At 38.3% G+C, this 18,146-nt stretch overlaps 1 protein-coding gene across 1 annotated transcript; it reads left to right on the top strand.

The window, feature by feature from the left end:
* The first annotated feature begins 12,305 nt into the window (after positions 1–12,305).
* On the top strand, positions 12,306–14,702 carry LOC120118271 (protein DETOXIFICATION 41-like). Its single transcript, XM_039138358.1, has 8 exons — positions 12,306–12,706; positions 12,793–13,337; positions 13,446–13,532; positions 13,614–13,670; positions 13,746–13,984; positions 14,101–14,219; positions 14,303–14,389; positions 14,503–14,702. Exons 1-8 carry the CDS (start codon positions 12,392–12,394, stop codon positions 14,569–14,571), a joined length of 1,518 nt encoding a protein of 505 aa, XP_038994289.1. The 5' UTR covers positions 12,306–12,391; the 3' UTR covers positions 14,572–14,702.
* The last annotated feature ends 3,444 nt before the right edge of the window (positions 14,703–18,146 follow it).

Genomic DNA, 18,146 nt, shown 5'->3' with positions numbered 1-18,146 from the left:
ATACAGTCGTAGTTGTTCGAATTCGAATATTTTAGAAATAATAATATTATTTTTTATCACTAACGAGTTGAGTTAGAGACGATCATTGGCTAAGGAATATTATAAGAGAAAATAATCTCAGTGACCAAAAATCTTATATAATATACGATTTTAACCAACTTTTTCCGGATTTGCCAAAATGACCAACAAAATCGCAATGCGATCGCTAATTCGCAACGCGATCTCCATTATCGCAAATTCGCGTTGCATTTCGCGTTGCGATAGTTGAAAATCGCGTTGCGATTGTCTACAGTGTCGTTGCGATTTTCCCAATTCGCAATGCGAATAAGTAAATCGCAACGCGAATTGGGAAAATCGCAATGCGATACTGACTATCGCAATGCGATACTATCGCAATGCGATAATACAAAATCGCAACGAGATACTGACTTTCGCAACGCGATTCTGACTTTCGCAACGCGATAATACATAATCGCAATGCGATTTTCAAAGCGCCATTAGTATCCTGGCCAAGTATTTTATTTTTAAATTCCAAACACGAATATTAATATATTGGAACACTGAACCGTCCACAGTATATCTCGTAATCGCAACTCATAACCTAAAACCTAAAACCTAAAATCACAACTCAGTTCCATCTCCATCTCTCACTCTCTCACCCATCTCCGACGAAATTCATCTCCATCTCCGGCGAAATCCGTCTATCTCCATCTCTCAGAGCCACCCTCACAATCAGAAATGGAAAATCAACCAAATCAACCAACGAGGGTTAGTTTTTTTTAATTATTTTCTTTTTGAAATTTTTGCATTATTATTAGGTTTTTCATATTGAAATTGATGATAGGTTTACTGGTAATTTCAATAATAGATTAACCATTTTACTTAGATTGCTTATTAAATCAACCGATAATCGCAACGCGATTTTAGTTTCGCGTTGCGATTCTCTCGTTGCGATAGTCAAATTCGCGTTGCGATAGTCATTTTCGTGTTGCGATTTTCATTTTCAGAAACTATTCTTCTTCTGCAAATTGAAACTTGAATGAATTGCATTACTTCAACCAAAAAACAAAGACAAATACGAAATTCACAGTGTTGCAAATTTAAGTTTGAAGAATAAACTACTACTCTTTATGTTTATTATTGTTTTTGGTATATCTTCACAGTGTAGTTTTTGGTATATCTAACTTAGTATGTTTATTGTTTTTGTAGAACTTTTATTCGGCTCAATTGACCTTAAGAAATAAAGTCAGCTTGGCCAAAACAATTGCGTCGAAGCTTTCACCTGCACAAAGAAAAATGTTTGAGGATACATGCTTCGGGCCATGGCTGAAAGTACAACATCCCGGTGGAGATGCGATGTTGACACACCTGTTTCTTCAAACCATGACTAGCGATCTACCAGAGACTATACAACGTCGTGATGAAGAGATATGGTTTGATTTTCCACCAGCGTATACGTGTTTTGGGCGGGAGGAGTTTTGCTTAATCACCGGTCTACGCTTCGGACACGATGATGTAGGTCGGTACACTAGACACATTACCCGCCCATCATGGCTATCCCGGGTTTTTCTTGAGCTGGAGAGGCCGAATCTACACGTAGAAGACCTGACAAGATTGTTGAATAAGGAAGATGGTTTTACTCGGATGGATGACGTCGACGTTGTCCGAGTATGCCTTCTAATTCTTTTGCATGCCGGCTTTTTAGGCAGAGAGGCCAGACAACCTATTCCAAATGATCTAATCAAATTGGTAGAAGACCTAAATGCGTGGAACCTGTTTCCGTGGGGCTCGTATTTATGGAAAGCTACATGGAATAAGTTATCGTCTGCCTTGGATGATCGAAAAAGTTTGCATGGCGATGGTTCCAAATACACTTTGACAGGCTTTATTTGGGCCTTTAAGGTAAGAATTATTATATAATGTTTCCAAAATTATAAGTAATTATTTAACAATTACTAATGTTTGTTATTATATTGTTTGTAGATTTGGATATTTGAGGCCTTTCCCGCCATGAAGACATATGCAATAAAAACTTCAAATGATATTCCCAGGGCTATTTCCTGGAAGAGGAAACGGACCTTGCAATGGGAAGATTTACTACGGTATACGACAATAAATAATATAAGTTAACATAAATACTACCATATGTTTATAAACAAGTTATTACTAGTACACGTTTAACTTTGTTTGAGCTTTTATATTGTTAGGAGGCCAACACTCCTCTACAGAGGCTGACACCCACGGAAGCTGAGCTTGCCACTGATTAGTGGCAAGCCAGTAAGCGTTTTTTTGATGGAACGGTTGATGAGCAGCCTCCACTTCGGGAGCCATCACCTCGCCCAGAGCTATCACCTCACCCAGAGCCATCATCTGATCGACCCAACTATACACCTCCACAACGACAGCCATCACCTATTCTGTCACATCATCGAGCCTCTTATCCACCATCACCACAAGATAGGCGACCGGCAAAGATGCCACGACGTTTATCTCCCTGTTCTCCACCTCCACCTCAACGGGATGAGTTAGGGGAGTTACGTGATGAGGTCAATGCCTTGCGTGGGGAGGTCGGTACTTTACGCAAAGACGATGGTGCATGGCGTGTTGAGGTGTCTACATTACGCGGTGAGGTAGCCGCTCTACGTGAGATGGTAGCATCGTTGCAGAATGAGGTTCATACTCTACGCAACGAGGTAAGTTTAAGATTTTTCATACTCGTAATTCATTTGGTTGCTGCCAATACTGCTAAACTGTTTTTGTTAGTATTTGTTTTTGGTTTTGTTTTTGTCTTTTGGTTGAAGTAATGCAATCCATTTAAGTTTCAATTTGCAGAAGAAGAATAGTTTACTTTCGCAACACGAAAATGACTATCGCAACGCGGAAATGGCTATCGCAAAGCGAAATGAAAATCGCAACGACAAAATCGCAATGCGAAATGATAATCGCAACGACAAAATCGTAACGCGAAATGAAAATCGCAATGCGATTTGTGTTTTGCGTTGCGATTTCATTTCGCATTGCGATTTTGTCGTTGCGATTTTCATTTCGCTTTGCAATTTTGTCGTTGCGATTTTCATTTCGCATTGCGATAGCCATTTCCGCGTTGCGATAGTCATTTTCGCGTTGCGATTTTAAGTTTCGTGTTGCGAAAGTAAACTATTCTTCTTCTGGAATGTTTATATATGTTGTCATTTTAAATGTTTATATAAGTGCTTACTTCTGGAATGTTATCTGAGCATTTTGTGAACTATGATAGAATAATGACTTGGGTGAATACAATGCTAGTTTGAAACATATTTGTCTTTGTTTAATATCATGTCTGTTTATTTACTGATTTATGTATTAATTTTTTTTAGCGGCCCGATAAGGTGGATGCTTTACGTCGGGTTTTCCTTGCACGATGGAGTTCACGCATCAGACGGCGTGGACGTGCTATTACGTCTCCGTTCACCCCAATGGTGCGAAGACTCCGCAAGAAGAAGCCCGACTCACCTGTCATCCCTCAAGAGTCCCCTCCAATCGTTCAAGAGGCCCCTATCCTCCCTCAAGAGTCCCCCCCACCGTTCAAGAGGCCACTGTCATCGTTGAAGATGTCTCTCCCACCATTCCAGAGCCCGATTCACATGGGGTAATATATCGAAGTATTGAGAAACCCCCACCGGTTCTGGACATGATGGATGAGAGTTGGCTCTCGTATGAGTTACCGGCTAGTACCCTTCCGGTATCTGAAGTGGAGAGGAGACAACTACCGGAAACAATTGTGGATAATACCCTTTGGGCTAAGACCGCAGTTGATTTTTATCTACATGAGCGGAGCCAAGGGTGTTACACTGACATAAGCAAACTCAACGATGAAATGTTTTTGCTGCTTGATCGGTCTTGGTGGGGTGTTCTATTAGGGGTTGAAGACAGTGGCTATTTCGATGGGGAGATAAGTCTTATATTTGACTTATATATGATTTTGATTAATTTTTTTAAAAATTAATGTAATTCACTAATATATGTCTTTTTTTTTGTAAAACAGCATATCGATGCGTGGGTGTCACGTCTTCTAATAATAAGGAAGCTTAGGAAAAATAAAATAAATTCGCGATATACAATAATGCCGGCGGTTTTTCACGCAGTTCACTTGAAGAATCAACGAGATGAATCATTTTCGTTGGGTAACGGACAAGCTAAACTTTATCCTGCATGGTGGGAGGTAGATAAGGTTAGTGTTTATTTTTTAAATTTTTTAAAGGTGTTCATAAATAAGTGCGCAAATAAATGAATTATTACTTATGATTGTAGGTGTTTATCCCTGTTTTGGAACGTCGTCATTGGCTTCTCCTCCAACTTCAGCTCCCATCCCTGAAGATAATAGTATATGACAGCATGATAAATTACATATAACTGTCTGATTTGAGAGATATTATCAAGGGATGGAGCTCTCATTTGGCTAAATTCTTGGATGAGATTAATTATTGGACTCATTCTGGACACAAGAAGCCAAAGAAGTTCAATGTCACAGTTGTCAGAGACGAGACCGTGCCACAACAATCGCCGGGAGCCAGAGGGGATTGTGGTCCTCTCGTATGCATGTGCTTGACGCGTTTGATGACGAGAAGCACAGAGTTTCTACCTCCCACCGATAGAGATAGAGCTGCAGTAGGCTTGTGGTTTCGGCATTATATGGCTAGAGCGATATATTCGAGACGCTGCCTACCTGCATCCGCGTTATGAAACTATCCATTGTTAATTGGTAAGTCAAATGCAAGTTTTGTTAACATATATACTCCTTTTGGTTTGAAAATGTTTGGTTAAGTACCTAGAATTCAATAATTTGCTGTTTGTAGGTTTTAGATGTGTAGGAAGTCTTGTTTGAGCAAATGTTTGGTTTATGCAGGTTAATTCTTAAGTGAGCTGCGTGAAATGGATGTACGGGTGCAAAAATGATTCGTGAAATACATTTTCTTATTATTATTTTTTGATTGTTTAATTGATTTGTAAAAAATGATTTGTAAATGTTCATTTGTTTAATTGATGTGTACATAATTCTTATTTGTGCTTGTTTAATTGATTGAAATGTAATAGTTGATTTGTTGATTTTCAATCTGCATTATGTTGAAGGCAAAACAACATGTCGCAACACGAAATTGACTATCGCAACGAGAGAATCGCAATGCGAAATGAAAATCGCAACGAGAGAATCGCAACGCGTAATGAAAATCGCAACGACAAAATCGCAACGCGAAACTAAAATCGCGTTGCGATTTTCATTTCGCTTTGCGATTCCCTCGTTGCGATTTTCATTTCGCATTGCGATTATATCGTTGCGATTTTCATTTCGCATTGCGATGATCAAATGATTGCCTAATAAGTGATAAAAACTGAACATATCATAGCAATTTTCAAACTCAAGTTACTAATACATGCCTAACTGAAAATGTTAAAAGTTCACACATAAAATCTACATAATACAACGTTTGAATTTAAAAATCACCTAAGTTAACAGTCCCAAAAGGTGAAGCTGGTTGTGATTTGGATTTTGAAGAAGATGATTACGATTTTGATTGCCTTTCGCAACGCGATTCTGACTTTCGCAACGAGATAATACAGAATCGCAATGCGAGTTTCAAAGTTCGCAACAGGTTTTAGTTTTGCAAGCCAAATTTTTTGTGTATATATCTACGCAGCAGCAACAACTCATAACCTAAATCCCTAAATCACAACTCATTCCATCTCCATCTATCACTCTCTCCGGCGACATCCGTTCCTATATCCAACGACATCCTTCCCCATCCGGCAACAGGTCTTAGTTTCGCATCTCGTTTGTTTAGTAAATTAATTTACAACCATGAAATCATCTAATGTTGATCATGTTTGGATAGATTTGTGTTTTGGAGGGTCATGGGAGAATGTTCATGGTTTGAAAGATGGTCAAGAGTACATCAACTTGGAGCAAGATATGGTTTCATGACGTCTAATAGTGCAGAATCAATCAACGCTCTAAGTCGTCATTCACGGAAATTACCCATTACTATGTTAATGGAGTTTTTTCGAGCCTCTATTCAACAGTGGTACTACAAGAAAAGAAACCATGCAGGTATTATTTCTTTGAATTCGTAACTTATCATATATTTTACTAAGTATTATTTATTTAAATTTACAGGAACATTGGAACATCGTATTACACCATGGACTGAAAAAAAGATAACGAAACGTGTTGTGAAGTCAACGTCATGGAGAGTTGAACCATGTTCAAACACTTTGTTTGAAGTACTGTATAATAACTTAAATGGGCTTGTCGATCTAAATGCAAGGACGTGTAGTTGTATGAAATGGCAAACATCTGGTTATCCGTGTGGCCATGTTATAAAAGTTGCTCTTCATCTAAACCAAGATGATTCAAGCACATACGCTATGGATTGCTACACTACAGAAGTATATCGACAGACTTATGCCGAGATTGTCTACCCTATTCCACATCCTTCTGAGTGGGACATACTAGATGACTTACAAACAGTTTTGCCACCAGCCATGGACAGAAGGCTACATGGCCGACCAAAAAGTCACGATCGTATACCGTCTAAGGGTGAAGAGAAGAAGAGATCGACATGTAGTCGGTGCAAGGAAAGTGGTCATACAAGGTTGACATGTGGATCACCAGTGCCATCACAATCATCTTTTCCTCTACCAAAATATGGATCATCATCAAAATCCAAAGCTCATATGGTGTCAAGAAAAAGGCAATCAAAATCGCAATCATCTTTAAAATCCCAATCACAACTGGCTTCACCTTTTGGGACTGTGAACTTAGGTGATTTTTAAATGCAAAAGTTGTAGTATGTAGATTTTATGTGTGAACTTTTAACATTTTCAGTTAGGCATGTATTAGTAACTTGAGTTTGAAATTTGCTATGATCTGTTCAGTTGTTATCACTTAATAGGCAATCATCTTAATGTCTATCGCAACGCGGAAATTACTATCGCAATGCGAAATGAAAATCGCAACGAGAGAATCGCAATGCGAAATGAAAATCGCATATGGTATTTCGCAATGCGAAATGAAAATCGCAACGAGTGAATCGCAATGCGAAATGAAAATCGCAACGCGAATTTAATTTCGCGTTGCGATTCTCTCGTTGCGATTTTCATTTCGCGTTGCGATTCTCTCGTTGCGATTTTCATTTCGCATTGCGATAGTACTTTTTGCATTCAACATAATGCAGATTGAAATCAACAAAATCAACCATTACATTTCAATCAATTAAACAAGCACAAATAAGAATTATGTTAACATCAATTAAACAAATCAACTTTTACAAATCAATTAAACAATCAAAAAATAAGCAATAATTCTTAGAGAAAATAACATTTATACTATTGAATCAACTTTTGCAGCCATACATCATTTTCACGCAGCTCACTTCTGAGATTAACCTGCATAAACCAAACATTTGCTCAAACAACACTTTCTACACATATAAAACCTACAAACATCAAATTATTGAATTCTAGGTACTTAACCAAACATTTTCAAACCACAAGCCAATAAACATACCAATTGTTTATGGACATTTTTATAACGCGAATGCAGGTAGGCAGCGTCTCGTATATATCGATCTAGCCATATAATGCCGAAACCACAAGCCTACTGCAGCTCTATCTATATTGGTGGGAGGTAGATACTTTATACTTCCTGTCGTCAAACGCTCCAACACCAAGCATACGAGAGGACCACAATCCCCTCTGGCTCCTTCCGTTTGTTGTGGCGCGGTCTCGTCTCTGATAACTGTAATATTGAGCCTCTTTGGCTTCTTGTTTCCAGAACGAGTCCAATAATTTATCGCATCCAAGAATTTAGCCAAATGAGAGCTCCATCCCTTAATAATATCTCTTAAATCAGCCAATGATATGTAATTTATCATGCTGTCATATACTATTGCCTTAAGGGATGGGATCTGAAGCTCGACGAGAAGCCAATGGTTACGTTCCAAAACAGGGATAAACACCTGCAATCATAAGTAATAATTCATTCATTTGCGCACTTATTTATGAATACCTTTAAACTCAATCTAAAATAAACACTAACCTTATCGACCTCCCACCATGCAGGATAAAGTTTAGCTTGTCCATTGCCCAACGCAAATGATTCATCTCGTTGATTCTTCAAGTGAACGGCGTTAAAAGACGTCGGCATAATTGTATATCGTGTATTTCTTTTATTTTCCTTAAGTTTCCTAATTATTAGATGACGTGACACCCACACATCGATATGATGTTTTACAAAAAAAGACATATATTAGTAACTTACATAAATTTTAAAAAAAATAATCAAATTAAAATATAAGAAAATTATAAGACTTACCCCTCCATCGAAATAGCCATTGTCTTCGACCCCTAATAATACGCCCCACCAAGACCGATCAAGCAACAAATAGATATCATCGTTGAGCTTGCATATGTCAGTGAAACACCCCTGGCTCCGCTCATGTAGATAAAAATCAACTGCGGTCTTAGCCCAAAGGGTGTTATCCAGAATTGTGTCTGATAGTTGTTTCCTCTCCACTTCAGATACCGGTATGGTACTGGCTGGTAACTCATACGAGAGCCAACTTGAATTCATCATGTCCGGCACGTCAGAGGGTTTCTCAAGAATCCTACATATGACGCCATGTGAATCGGGCTCTTGAATGGTGAGAGGGACCTCTTCAACGATGACAGTGGCCTCTTGAACGGTGGGAGGGGACTCTCGAGGAATGATAGGGGCCTCTTCAACGATATGAGTGGACTCTTGAGGGATGACAGGCGAGTCGGGTTTCTTCTTGCGGTGTCTTCGCACTATTGGGGTATACGGAGACTTAATAGCACGTGCACGCCGTCTGATGCGTGAACTATGTCGTGCAAGAAAAACCCGACGTAAAGCATCCACCTTATCGGTCCGCTAAATAATTAAATACAAATATCAGTAAATAAACAGACATGATATTTAAACAGTGAAAACAAAGACAAATATATTTCAAACTTTCAACCAAAAGACAAAACAAAGACAAATACTAACTTCACAGTGTTAAAGAATACACAGTTTAGCAGAATTGGCAGCAACCGAATAAATTTACTTCAACCAAAAGAAAAAACAAAAAGACAAATACTAACTTCATAGTGTTAATAAACAGTTTAGCAGTATTGGCAGCAACCGAATAAATTTACTAAGCAATCTAAGTGAAATGGTTAATTTAAGTGAAATTACGAGTAAATTTATCATCAAGTTAAATATGGAAAATCTTAAACTTACCTCGTTGCGTAGAGTATGAACCTCATTCTGCAACGATACTACCATCTCACGTAGAGCGGCAACCTCACCACGTAAAGTAGACACCTCCACATGCCATGCACCATCGTTATCGCGTAGAGTACCGATCTCCTCACGTAAGGCATTGACCTCATCACGTAACTCCCTTGACTCATCTCGTGGAGGTGGAGAACAGGGAGATAGAAGTCGTGACATCTTTGTCGGTCGCCTATCATGAGGTGATGGTGGAGATGAGGCTCGATGATGTGACGGGATAGGTGATGGCTCTCGTTGTAGAGGTGTATAGTCGGGTCGATCAGGTGATGACTCTGGGTGAGGTGATGGCTCTCGAAGTGGAGGAAGTGGAGGCTGCTCATCATTCGTGCCATCAAGAAAACGCTGACTAGCTTGCCACCAATCAGTGGCAAGCTCAGCCTCTGTGGGTGTCAGTCTCATTAATGGAATGTTGGCCTCCTAAAAATATAAAAACTCAAACAAAGTTAAACGTCTACTATTAATAACTTGTTTATATATGATAGTATTTGTGTTAACTTACATTATTTATTGTCGCATATGGTATTAAGTCTTCCCAATCCAACAGACGTTTCCTCTTCCAGGAAATAGCCATGGGAATATCATTTGAAGTTTTTATTGCATATGTCTTCATGGCGGGAAAGGCCTCGAATATCCAAATCTACAAACAATATAATAACAAACATTAGTAATTGTTAAATAATTAATTATAATTTTGAAAACATTATATAGAAATTCTTACCTTAAAGGCCCAAACAAAGCCTGACAAAGTGTATTTCGACCCATCGCCCCACAAACTTTTGCGGTCATCAAAGGCAGACGACAACTTAGTCCAGGTAGCTTTCCATATATACGAACCCCACGGAAACAGATTCCATGCATTTAGGTCCTCTACCAATAATATTAGCTCCTGAGGAATAGGTTGTCTGGCCTCTCTGCCTAAAAAGCCGGCATACAAAAGTAGTAGAAGGCATACTCGGACAACATCGACGTCATTCATCCGAGTAAAACCATCTTTCTTATTAAACAATTTCTTCATGTCGTCGACGTGTAAGTTCGGCTTCTCTATTGACTCATCAGGAAAAACCTTGGATAACCATGATGGGCGGGTGATATGACGAGTGTACCGGCCTACATCATCGTGTCCGAATCGTAAACCAGTGATTAAGCAGAACTCTTTCCGCCCAAAACAAGTATACGCCGGTGGAAAATGAAACCATATCTCTTCCTCACCACGTTGTATACTGTCGGGTAGATTGCTAGTCATGGTCTGAAGCCACAAATGGGTCAAATTAGCATCTCCACCCGGATGCTGTACTCTCAGCCATGGCCTGAAGCAGGTTTCCTCAAACAATTTTCTTTGTGCAGGTGAAAACTTCAAAGCAATTGTAGTGGCTAGGCTAACTTTATTCCTTAATGTCAATGAAGCCGAAAAAAATTTCTACAAAAACAATAAACATACCAAGTTAGATATACCAAAAACTACACTGTCAAGATATACCAAAAACAATAAACATAAATAGTAGTTTATTCTTGAAACTAAAATTTGCAACACTGTTTTGTCATTTGGTTGAAATGAAAATCGCAACGAGATAATGATAATCGCAACGCGGAAATGACTATCGCAACGCGAAATGAAAATCGCAACGCGAAATGAACATCGCAATGCGATTTTGGTTTCGCGTTGCGATTTTTATTTCGCTTTGCGATTCTCTCGTTGCGATAGTTATTTCCGCGTTGCGATAGTTATTTCCGCATTGCGATTTTCATTCTCGAAACTATTCTTCTTCTGCATTACTTCAACCAAAAGACAAAACAAAGACAAATACTAACTTCACAGGCTAAACAGTTTAGCAGTATTGGCAGCAATCGAATGAATTTAATAAGAAATCTAAGTGAAATGGTTAATCTATTATTGAAATTACCAGTAAACTTATCATCAATCTCAATATGAAAAACCTAAAATAATGCAAAAATTTCAAAATAAAAATAAAATAAAACTAACCCTCGGAGGTTGATTTTCCATTTCTGAATGATTGTGAGGGATTTTTGACTGTGAATGGTTGTGAGGGATTTCGCCGGCGATGGGGACGGGAATCTTCGGAGATGGGGACGGATTTCGCCGTAGAGAGTGAGAGATGGAGATGGGACTGAGTGTTGTGATTTTAGGTTTGAGGTTATGAGTTGCGATTACTGTGGACGGTTCAGTTTCCGATTTATTAAGAAAAAATTCGTGTTTGGAATTTGAAAAAAAAATACGCGTTAATACGAATGGCGCTATGTAAATCGCATTGCGATAGTAAGATTCGCATTGCGATTTACGTATTCACATTGCGATTTCCCTAATTCGCATTGCGATTTACTTAATCGCATTGCGATTTATGAAAATCGCAACGCGAATACGTAAATCGTATTGCGATAGTAAGTATCGTATTGCGATAGTCAGTATCGTATTGCGATTTTCCCAATTCGCGTTGCGATTTACTTATTCGCATTGCGAATTGGGAAAATCGCAACGACACTGTAGACAATCGCAACGCGAAATGCAACGCGAATTTGCGATAATGGAGATCGCGTTGCGAATTAGCGATCGCATTGCGATTTTGTTGGTCATTTTGGCAAATCCGGAAAAAATTGATTAAAATCGTATATTATATGAGATTTTTGGTCAATGAGGTTATTTTCTCATATTATAAATGTCGTATAAAAGCACAGCTGCAAAAGAAAAGTAGTTTATTAGGTGCCCGTGGTGTTGTGGACCACCTAACTCGTAAGCATTTAATTTGGCAACAAAAACCCGAGTCACAATCTGAACAAGACATTGGTCCCTTGACAACATTTGGTCTTAACTGCACTAAAACTGAAACCAACACAATCAACAAATTTGTTAGCTATCTACTCTTCTCTTTTATCTATCCAAAAAGAATGGTAGTTAACTTCTTTAATTACAATGCCACGGACCAACTAGTTTAAACATATTGGCTGTTACTTCTACCAGTGTATACATTTCAAAGCGTCAAACTTCAAGGGAGAAAAAAACAATAATCTTTGCTAGATTCTTTAGTTAGTTGCTGTTGTCACACAATGGGTTCAGCTGCTCCGGAGTATCAACCATTGCTACTCGGTCTTGAGTCGCATTCTCACATACCCGATATATCATCCGTCGCGATCGAAGAGTTCCTGCAGCACAGGCCAGTTGTACTTCAATGGTGGCCGAGGCTTGTGGCATGGGAGTCCAGGCTTCTTTGGCTTTTATCGGGTTCCTCTATAGTAGTTTCCATTTTCAATTACATGCTCAGCTTCGTCACCTTAATGTTCACCGGACATTTGGGCGCTTTAGAGCTCGCCGGTGCTTCCATCGCTAGTGTTGGTATCCAGGGTCTTGCCTATGGGATCATGGTATTCTTCATTTTCCAACAATTCCCAGATTCTTTTTTACTTAAAATCATATATTATCACTATTATTTTGACTCTTTTTCTCACAGTTAGGCATGGCCAGTGCAGTGCAAACCGTGTGTGGACAAGCCTATGGGGCCAAGCAATATTCAGCAATGGGAATCATTTGCCAAAGAGCAATAATCTTGCATTTGGGAGCAGCAGTTGTTTTAACATTTCTGTACTGGTTCTCTGGTGATGTCCTCCAGGCAATGGGCCAAACCGATAGCATTGCTCAGAAAGGCCAAGTCTTCGCTCGAGGTTTGATCCCTCAAATTTATGCGTTCGCCGTAAGTTGCCCGATGCAGAGGTTCTTGCAGGCACAGAATATAGTGAACCCTTTGGCCTATATGGCGGTCGGGGTATTTCTGGTGCACATTCTTCTCACTTGGATTGTTGTCTTTGTGTTGGATTATGGACTGATCGGAGCAGCTCTTACTCTCAGCCTCTCTTGGTGGTTTCTTGTCATTATAAACGGAGTTTATATCATTTTTAGCCCTTCTTGTAAGAACACTTGGACTGGTTTATCCGTTCGAGCCTTGTCCGGAATGTGGCCTTATTTCAAGCTCACTGTTGCTTCTGCTGTTATGCTTTGGTATGTGTCTCTTTTGTCCTAGACTTTAAATTAAACTCGTCGATCGAATGGATCATGTTGGTTTTGAGGAGCTACTTTAAACTCCTTTTTCTTCTTAAAATGATGCAGTTTGGAGATCTGGTACAGCCAAGGATTAGTGCTGATATCAGGGCTCCTTACTAATCCAACAATCTCATTGGATTCGATTTCAATCTGGTACGTCAATGCCCCACGTTTCACTCACATTTTCTCTTCGAAAACTAGGTAAAATTCCTAATTCGACTCATTTATTTTCAGCATGAATTACTTGAACTGGGACATGCAATTCATGTTAGGCCTCAGTGCATCCGCCAGGTTTGCAAAACCAACCAAACTGGATAATTTCATTACTTTTGGCACTTGATATAACTTTCTATTCGTCATCGGCAGTGTTCGAGTGAGTAACGAGCTAGGAGCAGGCCATCCAAGGGTCGCGAAATTCTCGGTTTTTGTGGTGAACGGGACAAGCATATTGATCAGTACAGTTTTCAGTGTAATCGTCTTGGTATTCAAGGTTGCGTTGAGCAAAGCATTTACTAGTGACTCTGAGGTTATTGAAGCAGTCTCGGACTTGACTCCACTGCTTGCCATCTCCGTTTTCCTAAACGGCATCCAGCCTATACTCTCAGGTGAAAGAACGCATATTCTTTCGAAATCGTGATCGAATCACGGCATCTGCAACTCCTTTTTATCACCGAAACAGCGTTATTTTTCGCTCACGTGCTTGTTTATGACGGAATTTCAGGGGTGGCAATAGGGAGTGGATGGCAAGCAATTGTGGCATATGTAAACCTGGCAACATACTACATTATTGGTCTCCCAATTGGATGTGTTCTTGGCTTCAAAACTAGCTTAGGAGTAGCTGTGAGTTGATTCTTTCTCTCCAAATCTCTTCTTTTTCTCTCCCATTAACACTAAATTGGGTGTACAAATCTGAAACTACTCAGGGAATTTGGTGGGGGATGATCGTTGGAGTCTTTCTGCAAACAACCATTCTTATTGTTATTACTGCCAGAACCAATTGGAACAAGGAGGTATTGAACAACATTTGATCCAACATCTCTTTCTTCAAGAACAAGTCAAATCATGTGGTTGAAACGTGTTTAAAAACATGGTATGATTTTAACAAATGGTGTGTGTTCTTTAGGTAGAAAAAGCTGCTGATCGATTGAGGGATTCGGGTAACGAGGAGACGGATTTGGCTACTCCACCATGAGAATTCGTCCTACAGTTTTCACTTTGAATGATACGAGGTTTTGAAGTCATCCAGGCTGGTTATTGATTCAGAAAAAAAAGAGTTTATTGGCAGGAACCAATTTACCTCGGTGGTTAAAAGAATCATTATTGTTCTTAGAGATCACGGGTTTGAGCATCAACGATTGCAGTAAGATAATTGAGCATTCATGTCAAATAATTGAGAGTATTTAGAACATATACTACTTCGTAATAACTTTATTTTAATATTATTAATATTATTTCATGAATTATAGGATTATTATTTCATGAATTATAAATAATTGTAAGTTGCAACTAAATTAACTACTTAATATTATTTCATGAATCATAGGATTATTTTGTCGGCATTTATTTCAAGGGCAGTTGATACAATTTTACAAATAACACCATTAGAGGAGCATTTGGGAACTCCCCTTAACTACATTTCCTATAACCTTTTAACAGCAAACATCTGTTATATTCTTTCCTTCTTCTTTCATCCCATTTTCCTTTCAAATTGCATTTCCTTTTGGCTTGATCTTTCCTTTTGTGGAACAAATGACATTAATTAAAGAAACAGGAAAAGCGCCATCCCTGTATGTGTCACGGTCTGTGCACTGGATCGTGTGCCGCAGGCTGCTCATGAAAGATGTAGGGGAAGCTAGCATTCCAGTTACAGATTTTACGGTAAATATTAGAGAAAATAAGCATATATTAGATTCCAGTACCTGAAAGGTATGGAGGCCAATCAAAGGATAGACCTGAAGTTTTCAACAGGGTCTGACTCTTCAAGCATCGATGCTGCCTGGAGGCAATCTACGGCTTCTGCAAGCCTACCATCATCCTTATGTACCATACCTAAGTGGTACCAAGCCTTAAGGTTGGTAGGTTCGATCCTCAACGCGTCTGAGAGTACAGTTCTTGCCACAGGCAATGCAACTGACCCCATCTCGGCCAACAATGCACCAATCCGTACCTTGGATGGTACAAAATGTGGGTCTAGCAGACCAGCATTGATATGTGAAGTCAATGCTTCATGGAATTCTCCACGTTATTTGCGCGCAAAACCTGGAATATCGTTAAACAAATCATTAGTGCCATTACAATACCTGGATTCTGGAATTTCTCCCATTTAGTTCTCGCTAAAACTCTACACAAGTGTTCTTTTCTACACTTTTCATTACTTAACCTAGAATTTTCTACCCGACATCATCTGTCAAAAGGATAGTTTTCTCCCTAGTGGCTAGTAGAAGAAAAGACATTTTAAATGGTTGGTGAACATGCTGAAGAAGCATCCTGAAAGAGGCTGTAGTTTTACATTCTTCATATCTATTTGTTCTGAACATTCTCGCCCAATACATCATCACCAAAGGCACTTATGATATTTACCAAATTTATTAGGATTAAATGAGAATTGTTAGTTTGACTTGAATGTATAGATCTACTCCAATAAATAGACAAGAAAATTCATAAAAAAAAAAGAAGGCTCATTCAGTAAAAAAAGGTTTCAAATCTTGCCTTCTGTATGCAGTCGGAAAGACTTGTTGTAGGGGCGCGCCTTCGCGGACAGCTGGGGGAAAGGGCATCTCAGGCATCGCGCCTTCCAATTAAATATCACCTGTCAACCTTTAATACTGTCCAACCGTCAGTCCCCCTCTCTTATAAATATTTCCTCATACAACACTCAAACCACACTAAAATTACTCTCATTCTTCATTCTATCAAACTTTTAATAGATTCGTTATAGTTTTTAGAAGGTAAAAATGTTTTTTTATTATATTATGATAATTTAATAGTTTATTATTTTATTATATCTTATTGTATTAATTTTTTATTACTTTTTGCAGTTATAAAATGGATGGTGAGTTACTGTGTTTAGATTAGAATAATATCTCGAGTCATTTTGTCAATATAGTAACAATTTTGTTTTATTTTTAATTATTGTGAATATTTTATTTATTTAATTTTTTAGTATTAGTTTATATTTTAATTTGTTTACTATTTATTTAATTAGGAGAATGATTGTATATTAGATTCATATATTCGTAACGCTAAATTAGAGATATCATATCGTGTCTGGCCGTATTTAACCGAGGCTAGATTTAGTTACATAGCGAAATATGAAGGGTACTGTAAACTTGAACCCGCCCTTATTTATGCACTGATTGAGACGTGGAGACCAGACACACACACATTCCATCTTATGTGTAGGGAATGCACTATTATGCTGGAGGATGTTTCCATATATTCGGGGCTTTCGGTAGATGGGGATGTTATTTCCGGTGTGTTGTTGAGGTGATTCAGGTTTAACGAATAGTACAGGCTCAACACCATCCACGGTTGGCTTAAGAAAAGGATCTTCTGGTAGAGATAAGGGTTCCTTTATGATGACAATATTTAAGTCCAACAAGCTGGTAGTTGAATGCCTTCCCCTTGAACTTGAAGGCATCGTGTCATACGGGCCACAAACTTAGTGTTGTATTGAAGGCATCTCCATATTAAGGTCGAAAAAGCTCGCAATTGAATGCCTCCTCCTAGAACTTGAAGGCATCATATCAAATGGGTATTGAACATCTTATTGTGTCAAAGCATCTCCATATTCAGATAAAAAATTTGGCAAATTAATGTCTTCTCCTTGAACTGAAAGGGATATTGCCATACAGATTGTTCGTGGAGCCACCTCGGTAGAGTTCGTAACTAGTTTCCGATGAATGTTTCCCATTGAACTTGATGGAATGGTACCAAGATAATTTGCCACTATTGAGGTAAAATCATTACACATTACTTGAGTTGAGATGCCAACTTGATCAGCTTGTCAAGTAAGCCCATAGTGAGAGCATAATAACATACCACGAACTGCAGACACTTCAAAAAATGTGGCATACATATGTGTAACAACATATGAATTTTGATTATGAACATTAACCATCATAGCAACATTGTCATCGTTGGAGAGATTGAATGTTGTATAAGTTTATGAAAATACTTCAGTCGAAAATCTATACTGAAGTGAGGATAGTCTTCTAATACTCTCAACATGAACCTTCCTGAAAATTTTTGTGATTAGCTCCTCAAGAGTGATGTTTCTCTTGAAGGATAAGGTGATATAATGATTTGATACGAAGGCAACACCAGTTTCATCTTCTCGAATTTCTCCATCATAGTAAATAATAGCTGAAATACGCCTCATTTTGAGAGTTTGAGATTGAGAGTTTCAAAGATTGAGAGTTATACGATTTAGAAGTTTGAGAGATGTAGTAGATGAAATTTTTAGTTTCGAGTCTTATATATGCAAAAACGAATAAATGTTTCTAAAATATGATCATTCTCGTAATTAAATAAATAGTATACGAATTAAAATATGAACTAATACTAAAAAATTTAAAAATATTCACAATAATTTAAAATAACACAATTTAATATTATTACCATATCGGCAAAATGTCTCGAGCTATGATCTCCATCCAATCGTAACATTTCACATTCTATTTTACAACCGTAAAAAGTAATAAAAAATAATTAGTACAATAAAATTTGGTAAAATAATTAAGTATTAAATAAATATAATATAATAAA

Source organism: Hibiscus syriacus, unplaced genomic scaffold, assembly GCF_006381635.1.
Source record: "Hibiscus syriacus cultivar Baekdansim isolate YM2019G1 unplaced genomic scaffold, ASM638163v2 tig00110328_pilon, whole genome shotgun sequence".
NCBI lineage: Eukaryota > Viridiplantae > Streptophyta > Magnoliopsida > Malvales > Malvaceae > Hibiscus > Hibiscus syriacus.
The sequence above is the reverse complement of the archived record's forward strand: the minus strand, read 5'-3'. Positions and strand labels throughout refer to the sequence as shown.

Bases quoted from the DNA above. Each gene is read 5' to 3' on its own strand.
- LOC120118271 (XM_039138358.1), top strand. From the start codon at position 12,392: ATGGGTTCAGCTGCTCCGGAGTATCAACCATTGCTACTCGGTCTTGAG. The intron at 14,220-14,302 runs GTGAGTTGATTC...GAAACTACTCAG, and splicing joins AAACTAGCTTAGGAGTAGCT to GGAATTTGGTGGGGGATGAT. The intron at 14,390-14,502 runs GTATTGAACAAC...TGTGTTCTTTAG, and splicing joins GAACCAATTGGAACAAGGAG to GTAGAAAAAGCTGCTGATCG.